The following is a 12,732-nucleotide window of genomic DNA, read 5'->3' as shown; positions in this document are numbered from 1 at the left end:
AGGTTGTGTCTTTGTGTAGTCTTAGACTGTGTGGAGTCTATTAAGTGTCTAAAGAGGTTCCAAGTCTGAGGTAAACTCATATTGCCATCTAGCTTGTTGCATAGTGACTCCCAGTTTTGTCGTGAAAGAGTCGCTGCGTGTGTCTTTATCTCTTTGTTGAGACGGGCAAGGCGGCGTCTAAGTGTCCGGTTCCAACGCTGCCCTTGCCAGCGTCGTTCTAGGCTTGCTTTAGCTTTCCATAAATGTAGGAGGTGGGAGTCAACTGTGTCGCTGGGGTAGTCCTCCCATAGGGGACGAGTTACGAGTCGGACATCACTTTGTAGTTGTTTGGACCATTCGGTGATGTCCTTGATGGGGGCGGAGGTGCGGGCTGCTCTATATGATCGGAAAGAGTCCCACTTCGTGAAAGTGGAGCCTCTGGGAGGTCTGCGGGGTAGTTGAATGTTTAAGAGAATTTCGATGATGCAATGGTCACTACCCAAATTCTCTTGTGTGTTGCACCATGTGGCGTGAGGGAGGCGATGTGCGAACGTAAGGTCTGGCGTAGTGTCTCTACAGACGCTGGTTCCCGTGCGTGTAGGAGAGGTAGGGTCGGTGAGTAGAGAGAGACCGGCTTGTTGTGCTGCTAACCACACACGACGGCCTTTCGGTGTGTCATGTGGGTAACCCCAGGCCGTATGCGGGGCATTAAAGTCTCCTACGACGAGTAAGGGGCACTTGTTTGCTATGCGCTTCGCAAGTGTAAAGAGGCGTTCGAAGTTGCTTTGTAGGCACTTTGGGTGGCTATATACATTTAAGATGAAGAGACTGTTCGCTCGAGCGTGTTGCGGCACAAGCTCAATTAGAAGGTGATCAATGTCTTGAATCGGTAGGGTATGGGAGATGGTGGTGATTGAGCGACTAACTAGAAACGCTACCCGGGAGGGTAGGGGGGATGTGGGCAGAATAGGAGTATAGCCAGGGAGGGTAAGTGGGTTGGAGGGTTCCTGCAGGGCAAGGATGTCGGGCCCCGTTGCGCAGGACAGCAGTTGGTGGACCACATGACGCTTCTGGCGAAAGCCCCGGCAGTTCCACTGCCAGAGTGTAAGATTATGGTTTGGAGCTGCCATCATGAGAGTCGATAGCAGGGGAAGGAATAACAGGGGGATGGGGGTCGTGAGCTATGACAGGCATAGGGTTGTCGTTTCCCTCCGTTGCTTTAGCCTTCTTGCGTCTATTTGGGGTGGGGTCCCGCTTCGGGAGGCCGGTTGAGTAAGAATTGAGCTGGGACTCAAGATCGCTACATCGGTCAGAGAAGCATTGGGTTAGCACGTCTAATCGTTGGTTAAAAGCAGTATTGTCTTGTGTTATCTGGATTACTGCGTTTTTGAGGGTTGCACATTCCTGGTTGATGTGAGTAACAGCGGCCTGCAATTTTGCCTCAAAGCGAGCAGCGAATGACTCAAGCAGGGTGGGAATGTCGTCTCGTAAGGTAGCGGTGGAGGGAGTGGGTGCTGTGCATGGAGTTGAATTTGCGGAGGGTTCGGTGTCAGCTTCCATTGCTAGCAAATCAGGAGAGGAAGTAGGATTGGAGTGACTGGGTAAGGTATGGGCGATGGGTGGGTTGGGGGTGGGAGGCTGGGATGCAGCAGGAGCGGGGGCAGGTGGAATGGGAGATCCAGAGGCAAGAGCACTTATCTGGGTTTCCAGTTTGGCGATATGTTGATGAAGGGCGGCGGCTTCTTTCCGGGCTGCTGTAGCTTCTGCTTTGGCCGCCGCTGCCTCCTCCTGGGATTTTGCAAAGGCGTGTTGTAGATTGGGAGTCGCTGTCATGGATGGCATGTGAGAAGAGAGGGGAGTGTCCCAGGCTTGCTTCAACGGCGCTGTCCAGGCTTGCTTGTGTTGGTTGGGCGACAACTGGGGAAAGTTGTCCCCGGATGTGATCAATTCTTGATGCCGCGTTTGTGGGTGGCTCGGCTGTTTCCGTGTCTGGTGAAGGTTTCGTCCCTTGCAGGATCCCGTGCCGGTAAGGTGAGGGCCCTCGCACAGAATGCAATTAGGCGTGCAAGGAGGTTCTTGTTGCGGATGTTGTATTCCACAGCGGGGACAAAGATTGGTCTTGGGGCTTGGGCATACGTCATGACGGTGACCCGGTTGTCTGCAATTTGTGCAGGCTTCCGGACTGCCGCAGTATTGGGTGCAGCGGTGGATGGCTCCCATGTATTTGATGGAGTTCGGGACTGCGCTTGCGTCGAAGGTGATTAGGATGGAGTGCGTCTTTCCCATGCGTCGGGCTGCTAATATGGTGTGCTCTGGATGTCTTCTGACCAGGTCTTGGTAGAGTTGCATTGGGGTCTCGTCGTCATAGGCGTTTGTGATGACTCCTCTGGTAGCCCCCGGTGGGGCTGCCACGTAAGCTGCGCACGGGTAGGTTCGGTCTCCAATGGTGAGGGAGGTCAGCGTCTTCAGAGTCTCGGCTGTTGGGAAATGTGTTGTTGCCATGGTGAAAGTATTGTTGGTCGGGTGGATGCGAAGGCAGAAGTCGTCCGGTAGAGTGATTTGGAGCTGGGTCTGCACTGCCTTTCTGAGTCGAGGTGTTGGGATGTCTAGGAGTCGCACTTCACCTCGCGGGCGAACGACCACTCTAATAGCATTGGGTGGGAGTGGCGGCAGTTGCTTGCTGCGTTGCACTGTGAGGCGAGCCTCCTTGGTCGCAGGTGGTAGGCGGGCCGGCGTCTTGCTGCTGCTAGTTGCGACTGCTGCGTCGGGCGCCGCGTTTCTGGCGTTCGGGTTTGCTGCCTCGGAGGTAGCGTTGTCTGAGCGTTGAGGTGGTTTCGGCGAATTGGCCGCTCGGGAGGCATAGGCTTTATACAGAACTGGTGTCCAATCGCCTGACTGGAGCTCTTGTGCGGTTACGGTGTGGCCTTCAACCGTTACTTCCATGTTAACGGCTGGCGTCGCCGGCGGAGTCCGAGTGAGGCTTAGCTCGACGGCTGAGCGTCCCTCCGGAGCTGGGGAGCCGGAGTCGTCGGGGTCTCGGGGCGAGCCGTGCCGCTCGCGGTGCCTCGGGGGCCCCCGGCTGGGGGCGGCGGTTCGGGCCGACGTACGTGCTGTGGAGCAGTGTTTAGGCACGTCTGACCTCGACGAGCGCGCGTGGTGTTCTCCGCAGCCATATGGCTGTGGCTGCATCCCATGCTCGCGGCCACGGCGGCGTCCGTTCGCAGAACAGTTCAGACAACAGCGACAGAGGCAGTCATAGATAAGCTTTCGGCTATCGCAGTTTAGCTCAGCAAAGTGCCCATAGATTTTTGTTGTTGTTGTTGTTGCTTCTTTGGTTCTTGGTTGCCTTACTATGCATCCGTTCAACGTATATGTGCATGCATGTATGATTCAAATTGACATTTGTTCGCAGAACAGTTCAGACAACAGCGACAGAGGCAGTCATAGATAAGCTTTCGGCTATCGCAGTTTAGCTCAGCAAAGTGCCCATAGATTTTTGTTGTTGTTGTTGTTGCTTCTTTGGTTCTTGGTTGCCTTACTATGCATCCGTTCAACGTATATGTGCATGCATGTATGATTCAAATTGACATTTGTTGGAAGACAGCGCTGCGTCATACGTATCTTCCAATGTTCTTATACATGGTTACAGTGCCCTTTCAGCGCTGGTTGCATGCTATCTATGAATTTTCTATTCCAACTCGCCGAAGTCAATACAATGTTTCTCGTTTTTGTTCGATTCAACAAGTACCAGTACGGCAAGGGATTTTTTTTTTTAATTGCGAGGATTTTCTTTAAACACGCGCCTTTGGCAGACAGCGCAGTTTATGCCCACGTATAGTAGGATACTAGAGGAGGCGGACATTGCTTACACAACAAATCGTAATATGCAACTACCTAATTACAAGGTTACTCTATAATGCACGATTTAATTATTACTTTATATGTGCGGGATGGAAGGAAAACTGTCAATCTAGACCGAATCCTGAGACTAGCGCCAGTTCCGAGAAATCTGTTCTCAAAATGTGCTATACGAAATACATTGGCGTTCCATTCAGCTTTCACCTGCAGTGCTCAAAGTAGGCGTTTGGGGAAAGCTATAAATGGAACGCCGCAGCACTTCGTAGCAAATCTTGGGGACAGACGTATGGAAGCTGTAGCCAGTCTCAGAATTTCTGCTGAACGAAATTTACTTATTGATGCCCGTCTTTGATTTCACCATTGCAATATCTGCCCCCCCCCCAAAAAAAAATAATAATTAAAAAGTTACTATTCGAACAATGTTAATTAGGTAATTCGAAACTGCGATTCACTGTGCAAGAAAAGCCCGCTTCATGCAATTTATGCAGCTGAATACAGGAGAAATGCACTGTCTGCTAGAGGCAGTCTTTTAGAAGACATGTTCGTTAGAAACTACAAGAAGGTGAGCATTTACAGTGCGCACTTTTAGTCAGTGTCCCGTGTAGTCTTTTTGGCCGTTTCTTCAATAATAGTGAACGCACTTAACCCCAAAGAACCGCTGTGAAAATTCTGGATTCATATGAACAATCCTTTTATGCCTAAATTGGCTAACAGAACGAAAAAGAAAGGAAAAGGAATGGCTGCTTAAAACACACACACACCCACAAAAACAAATTTTGTGTGCCATCTAGAATAAAATTCCATTGATTACTGCAACACATGACATATTATTGCTTCGATCAAGTCAGTGCGAAAACTACGCATTTTTATACATAAGAATGAACATTTCGGGTCATTTGCATTTATTCATTAGTGAGAGTTAGTTTTAAGAAGACTTGCAGAAATGAAGTTGACCACACGAAAATAGCAATGCCCGCCAATTTTCGTCATCCTTAGACGCGTGCACAAGTAGCAATACATGCATTTGATATATTTTCACTGCCGCAATTGATAACATACAAGGACAGGGTCCTGATAAGAATGTGCACTCTACATTTTGCAAAGGTGCCCCCCCCCCCCCCCCCCTGTTTCGGTATTCTCTGAATAAATTTTATTTTTACAGTCATTACAAAGCAAAGTTTGAAATCAAGACGGTCCTGGCAAATCTTCAAAAGCATTGAAGGGAGGGCTACCATGTACAACCGGCTCTGCAAAATACGTAGCAACAAGGCAAGAATCTTTAAAGAAAAATCTGAGATGGTGTCTGACACGTATGAGAGATTTTGAACCATGAAATGGTAGAGCGCTACCAATCCATTCTTCTCAACATCACAAATCGTAGCGCAGAAACACACAGTTGGACAGAAAGGAAGACGGACAGATGAGTGCTCGCCTGGTCGTCTCCTTTTCTGTCCGTCTCTTTCTGCGCGCTGCGATTTGCCATGACGTCCAACTAACAAGCCCAAACATCCACATTGCTTCCCAACTTTTCAAGCACTGAGCTAGCGTGATCCGTTTCCATATGCCCTTCTATTTGCATAATTTCCGTTCTGAAGCGAAGGTAATGCACAAGGGCCCACCTGTACGTAGTCCGTTAGGTCTTTCATTGGGGCCAATTTGCAGTTCCTAGCGTGCTCAACACCGAACCCTTGGAAGTCATTGATGACAACGACGCCGGCCGTTTGACCTGAAGGGCTTCGCTCGAGGTGCTTCAGACACAGCATAAAGGCTCGATGTACATCAATCTGCGGCACCAAAGTGGGGTTCCACATGCCTGAAACCACCACCACAAAAAAGAAAAAAAGAAGAAAATGATAAGGCGATGGCCGATTGTGGGTGACAGGTACAATTTTGTGACGACACTGCAGCACTACAGACGACCTGCTCAGCACGAATAATAGGTCTGGACTCAAAGCTCAGGCTAAAGTGGACACTTTGCTTACCACTTTGCATACATTAACGCGTTGCTGCCAGCATTGAGTTTGCTGTGTGAGCGTAAAAAAAGTAGAACGACAGAAAGCTGAGCTAGTTGGTAAGGATTCATTATGCTAAAAAAGGTGAGGCGTGCAGACAGAACACAAGAGAAGTGGACAACACGAACGCCGACTATCAACTGAAGGGAGCACAACTGAAGGGAGCCTTTTTTTTTGCATAATGAATCCTTACCGACTAGCTCAGCTTTATGTCGTTCTAAGCTTCATTTCTAGTACTCTGAGCCCTTTTCCATGTTCCCCTTCTGCACAATCCTGCTTCGTTAGCTTAATTAATTGCGACATGTATCTTCCGCGCTAGAACCATGTCGTGGTTTACTCGTAATCGTATAGTCCCATTGGATGTTCAAATGACGTGCGGCTTCCTTCAACCATCAACTGGACATGCCAGGAGGATTAGAGCTATTCTTTCCGCTGAATTATGGCGCCAAGTTAGGTTCTATCAGGAGTGTTTAAAGGTCCGTTGCGAGGCCCTGGGAGACGGCCATCATTTGAACCGCCTTTACGCCGATTGGAACAGGTTAGCCGAGCAACATGCGGTCTTCCTGTGGAGGATGAAACTTCCTGAGCTTCGACAAAGTAAGAGGAAACATCTTTCTAATAATTCACCGTTAAATAACGTACTGGTTTTTGGAGACGCCATCGTAAGTAATGCCCATAGAAAAACCCTTGCTTTAGGTCCTAAGCACTGTTTTAAGCCTAACATAAAACCCGTTGACGTTTTAAGCATACCACGCTGCATAACCAGGTTCGTCCCGGAAGAAGAACGCTCGCGCTGTATTTCAGATTGCATTGCAAGCATTAAACGATGAAATTCTCATTTTAAGACGCCTGACCCTGTCCGACCGTTAGTTAATTACCTTGTGGAACATAAACTTAGACCAGTAATATCTGACAAGGAAGGCTATTTCGTAATTATGCCAAATGACATGTTTTCAGAAAAACGATTTCAGCCATAGAAAAAAATTTACAGCCAGTAAAACTCAAGCCCTTGGCAGTTAAGCAACGTGCGGTTCACCTCCTGTCAAGACATAATCTTGATAGGGTTGTCTCTAATGTCAAGAAAGCAAAATACCTCACCTTAGAACTATTTTTCTCGGCGAAGACCCATAAGCAAGAAATTACTTTTCGTGCTATGGTGTCTGAAAAAGGGACGTGGCAGGCCTGTGTCGCTAGTTACCTACAGAACTGCTTAGCTTCACTAGTTTTTTCAGAACCCTTTTGCTTGCGTAATTCTCAGGCACTAGTTCACTATTTGAGAGAGGAAAATCCTGGTGATCGTACAGCTTTTAGCATGGATATCGAAGACCAGTATTACTCTTTGCCGCATGACGAGTTGCTAAATTCCGTAAATGAGTGCATTAAAGAACAAGTGCAAGAGTCGGCTTTTATTGACAGATGCGGTGTTTCCACGGGAGCTTTTCTAGAAATTCTATCAATGTACTTAAAGTCGACGCTGATTGCGTGGAGAGATGGCGTGTTTCTGCAGAAATCAGGCATTTGTATTGGCTCAAAGGTTGCCCCCTATATTCTTAGCGATATTTACCTGAGTAAAGTTGACAGCTGCTTAGAGAAAGCCTTAGGTGATTGCGTTATCAAGATATTTCGTTACGTTGATGATTGCCTGATTTTCTGCAAGAGGGAAGAATTCGATTCCGCTGCTACCTTAGTAAGTGAGCAATTTAAACTTTATGGAGGAGGATTAAAGTTTACCAAGGAATTTCCTCAGTGACGCGTAATTCAGTTTCTAGACATTGCCTTGGTCTTCGAACAAAATCACGTTTGTTGGCAATACTCCCCAAGGTCTTCGAAGCCGTTGTTAAACTTTCACTCCAACCATTCCAAGGTAGTAAAAAACGGAACTGCCATGTCGTGCCTTAAGTCTTCTCTCACCAGATCCTGCATGCACAAAATGAGCCCCAGTTTTAATGCACAGGTCCGGCGCCTATTAGAAGCTGGTTATCCTAGCGTAACAGTGGCCACTGTGGCTGAACGCCTAAAGAAGTCTGTTTCGAGGGGGACGGACGTGATTACAGAAAGCAGTAATAGCAAAGAAAGAGTGGTGGCTATTGCGTACATTTATTCAGTATCGCACAGGCTTTAAAAAGTTGCAAGTAGATATGATGTTAATGTTGCTTTCACTGCCCCCAATAAGCTAGGTAAGATATGCGCTGCCGTGCAGAGGAAAAAGGAGCAGGTAAAAGGCATAAAAAGAACAGATACTTGTCCAGTGAAGCACAATAAGAACAACAGTTTTACTGACTGTCGTATGGGTGTGGTTTATAAAGTTCCTTTTAGCTGTGGCGAGTTCTGCGTTGGGCAAATGGGGCGGTGTTATCAATCAGAGGCTAATGGAACATAAAAGGTCGTTAACCGGCGGATCGCCTTCTAATCTTTCCCTACATTGCCAAGATTGTAACTGCACGCCAGAGTTAGATGAATGCGTGATATTGTACAGGCACAAGAATGAAGATACGCGTCTTATGGTAGAGGCATGGCATATCTAAATGGTGGAAGTGCGTGCGTGAGTCAACTTTCGATTACTTTACATAAGGAAGAGATTAAGTGCCTTAACAGCTATCTCTCACGTAGACAGGCACATGTACCCGACTGACACGTGGTGATACCATTCCAGAGCATGCGCAGATGAGTTTCGTGTCTTTCTTTTTTCGCCTCTGTGCTCCCTTCAGTTGATAGTCGGCGTTCGTGTTGTCCACTTCTCTTCTCTTGTGTCCTGTCTGCACGCCTCACCTTTTTTTTTTTGCATAATAAAAAAAAAGTAGTGCTGAACGCTGACAGGAATCACAAATGACCAGAAATTTTGGGCGCTCGGGAGCCTTCATACACACGTCTTTTATACGCACAGCCTGGGCACGCGTGTGAAGGCACTTTATTGGGCACGAAAAGCTAGCGCCTCTGGTGCCCATGAACTGACGACACAAGCGCTTAAACTCTATATTTTGCAAATATCTAATCGTATTGGAAACAAACCAGACTTTGAGCAAGGAAACGGATTCTCGCCCAAACGCACATCACGAACGAAGTGGTACTCTTTTCTATATATGGTCGTACGTTCATGAGAATCCAAACGCTTGCCCAGTTTTGTCCTATGATTCACTGTCTATACTGGGAAATGACGGGGAATGCGGGAGATGGAAATTCAAGACGATGAGCAAAACGTGAACAAGGTGAATGCAGGAGCCAACTTTTCGAGAAGTGGACTTGTCTTCAAGGCCTTGAAGAAAAGTCCACTTGTTGAAACGTTGGCTCCTGCATTCACCTTGTTCAAGTTTTGCTCACTGTCTATACTGTATCATAAAATTTTGCGCAGAGAAAAAGTGTTTTGCAAGGAAAGGTGTGTTTGATGTGTAAGTATTTATATAGCTGACACGGCTCTCACTTCAAACATGTTTCGAAATTACGTGATCGACACTTTTAAAACACTTGTTTGATTTTCGGCTGCGGTGGGCGCATTCCGGCGGGAGCGGAATGCAGAAACGCTCGTTTCGCTCAGTTAACGGGAACGTAAAGGAACCTCAAGTGGCCGAATTTTACCCTGTACGGCGCTCCTCATGCATCACTCAGCTTTTGGACGTGAAATTCCACCACATCAGTTTGCAACTGTTTAGATATATAAGGTGACGGAAGTGTATGTAAACCTAAGCGGTGACCGATATAACTTCCGACGATACCTCAGAATATTATTTCGTTGTTTCGGTTCCGACGTTGACGAATTCCTTTGTTCGCTTCATCACTGACAATTTCACCGATTGGTCTCACATAGCGATTTACGTCACTGTTTGTAATTGCGGAAATTTTTAATTGTAGGGCTAGTATAGAAGGGAAAGCCGCAGGATGTCGTGTGGTGGCGAAGCGAGAAAATTGTCTGGAACCCCTACGTACGCACGCATACTTTATTTTAAGGCGAAAGCCTTAAGTAGCTCGTTTCAATGGTTCACGCCCCCCCCCCCCCCCCCTCAAAAAAAACAAAAAAAAAAAACGCGGCATCTAATCGACTCGAGTGAGAGAGAGAGAGAGAACAACTTTAGTGAAAATGCCTGCAGAGTCGGTTAGGCTCCCTCCACGCAGGGAGGACAAGCTTTTACCGCGACGCGGCCACTACGTCAGTCTCGTGCATTGTGCTCCTCGAGGTCTTGGTTCCTCGCTACTTCCGCGGGTCCGAGAGGGCCGCCGTCCCCTTCCTGGGGGTGCTGCCCCCCTTCTCCTCGGTTTCGCGCGGTCGCTGCCTCTCTAGAGCTGCCGAGACCTGCTGGACGGCCTTGAGTTGTGTCTCTTGGTCATAGCTCCTCGTTGCAGCCTCTAGCTGCGGCGGGATCGTCGTCTTCTCGCTGGCTTCTCGCAGATTTATGCTACAGTCCCAAAGCATGTGAGCCGCGGTGGCTCTCTCCTTCGCGCACAGTCTACACACGTCACTCGCGTACACGCTCGGACACACGTGCTTAGCTAGCACCGGGCTGAGCAGGGACCGCGTCTGTAATTGCCTGTATAACACTGCCTCCTTCCGGTAAGCCCCGGGTGAGGTGGTGGCATAGTCTGTCTGTTAAGTCTGTACCACTTCACTATTTCGTTGAAGGTGGTCATCTTGTCCTTGGCACTGCACCGCGACCAACACTCCGAGTCGGCCGTGCTTGCAGCTGCGCGGTTGGTTAGTCCTCGCGCGGCCGAGTTGGCCGTCTCGTTGTGGTTCACGTTCCCGCGTTCCGACACGTCACTGCCCATGTGGGCCGGAAACCACTTGATCACCACAGCACTTTTGCGTCCGATGTCTTCGGCCTTGCGCAGTATGCGCGCGGCCTCACTACATACCCTACCCTTGGCGTAGTTCTTCACTGCCGTTCTAGAGTCACACAACACTGTTGTGCATCCGGGGTCGGAGACGGCTAAGGCGATGGCCACCTCCTCCGCCCGGTGCGCCTCTCGAGTCCGGACGCTCGCCGCGGTCTTCGTTGCACCCGTCGATGCCCCGACAGCCACCACCGCGTATGCGTCGCTGCTCCCTCGATACTCCGCCGCGTCCACGTAGACGGCGCCTTCTTCTCTGGCGTGGAGGTCCACGAGAGCCCTGGCCCTCGCCAACCTGCGCTCCTTGTTGTGCTCGGGGTTCACGTTCCTCGGGATCGGGCAGACCCTGAGCTTTCTGTTGATGCTATCCGGTATAGGCACGTCTTTCTGCTGCTTGCCTTCCCTCGGCTCGAGGACAAGGTCCCGCAGTCCCGTCTTCCAGTTCTCGTTTCAGAGAGACGCTCGAGTTGCGCCGTTCTCTGTGCTTCGGCTATTTCGTCCAGCGTGTTGTGGACTCCCAGCGACATGAATTTTTCGGTGCTCGTGCTCCCGAGGAGACCGAGTGCCGCCTTATACGCCTTGCGTATGGTGGCGTCTATTTTGTTACGTTCGCTCGGCCTCCAGTTGTGGAAGGCGGCCACGTACGCTATATGGCTAACTGCGAAGGATTTAACGAGCCTAGTCAGGCTCTCCTCCTTCATCCCCGCTCTTCTGTTGGACACCCTCTTGATGGGTCTCATTGCCGCGGCCGCTTTGCCCGCGAGCTTGTTGACCGTTTCACCGTTGACTCGGTTTCGCTGGATGAGCAGCCCGAGCACTCGAATCTTCTCGACCTCCGGTATTACTTGTCCTCCCGCTGTCTTGACCGTGATCTTGGGACGCTCGTACTTGACTTCCATATTCTTTCTTTTCCTGCCCGCTCCCGTCGGTGCAATCACCAGCAGTTCTGACTTGGCCGGAGAGCAAACGAGTCCAGACCCGCCCAGCTGCTCCTCGATGGCGTTGACCGCTTCTTGCAGCGTTGTCTCGATGTGTCCGTCGCTTCCTCCCGGTACCCATAGCGTAACGTCGTCGGCGTAGATGGTGTGCCGGACTCCCGCTACTCTTTCTAGCCGGTTGGCCACCCCGATCATCACGAGGTTGAAGAGTAGCGGGGAGATCACCGAGCCCTGCGGAGTTCCGACGCTGCCCAGCTTCTTCTCTTCGAGCTGCAGGTCTCCCGCGCAGATTTCAGTGGTCCGTTCTGTCAGGAAGTCTTTAATGTACTGGTATGTCCTTCTGCCCATGTTTAGCCTGGATACTTGGGCCAGGATAGCCGAGTGCCTCACTTTATCGAAGGCGCTCTGCAAGTCCAGCCCGAGTATGGCTCTGTTGTCCTTGGAGTCCGTCGTATCGTCGATGATCTCGTTATTCAGTAAGATCATGGCGTCTTGCGTCCCGAGCTTCTTCCGAAACCCGATGATGGAATTTGGGTAAAGCTCCGATTCTTCCAGGTAACGCTGCCACCTGTTCATGAGAACGTGCTCGAGGACCTTTCCCACGCACGAAGTGAGCGAGGTCGGCCTGAGGTTCTCTATGTTGGGCGGCTTGCCAGGCTTGGGGATGAGGATCGTCTTGGCTGCTTTCCATTGCTTGGGTAGCCTTCCTTCTTGCCAGCACTTGTTGTAGAAGTTCGTGAGCGTTTTGATGGCCGCTTCGTTGAGGTTCTTGAGCGCTCTGTTGGTCACTCGATCGGGACCCACGGCGGACCTGCCATTGAGATCCTGCAGGGCAACTCTGACTTCCCACGTCTGGATGTCTTGATCTAGCGTCTCGTTGCCTTGGTAATCCGGGTGTCTTTCCGTGGGGGTGGTCGGTAAGTACTTGGCGTCCAAGCGCCCATTGACCTCGTCCTCCCCGTGTTCGCAGATTGCCTTGTGTAGGATCCTGGCCAGGTTGTTGTGTTGGTGGCCCTTGGTCTTGGTTTCGTCGAGGAGGTGCCGCAGCATGTGCCACGTCTTGCCCTTGTGCATCTGTCCATCGGCTTGGTTGCAGGCCTCGTTCCACTGTTGGGTGCATAGCA

The 12,732-nt window shown here is 50.0% G+C and overlaps 1 protein-coding gene across 1 annotated transcript in view; it reads right to left on the bottom strand.

Annotated features, from left to right (window-relative positions):
* The window catches only part of LOC126546198 (alpha-tocopherol transfer protein-like), a 72,739-nt gene that overhangs the window by 9,459 nt on the left and 50,548 nt on the right, over positions 1 to 12,732 (bottom strand). Inside the window, exon 4 of the mRNA XM_055062162.2 lies at positions 5,457 to 5,650. Coding sequence (XP_054918137.1) covers positions 5,457 to 5,650 — 194 coding nt within the window. The remainder of the gene's footprint in view (positions 1 to 5,456; positions 5,651 to 12,732) is intronic.

The sequence above is a fragment of the Dermacentor andersoni genome, chromosome 1, assembly GCF_023375885.2.
Source record: "Dermacentor andersoni chromosome 1, qqDerAnde1_hic_scaffold, whole genome shotgun sequence".
Taxonomy (NCBI): Eukaryota; Metazoa; Arthropoda; class Arachnida; order Ixodida; family Ixodidae; genus Dermacentor; species Dermacentor andersoni.
The sequence above is the reverse complement of the archived record's forward strand: the minus strand, read 5'-3'. Positions and strand labels throughout refer to the sequence as shown.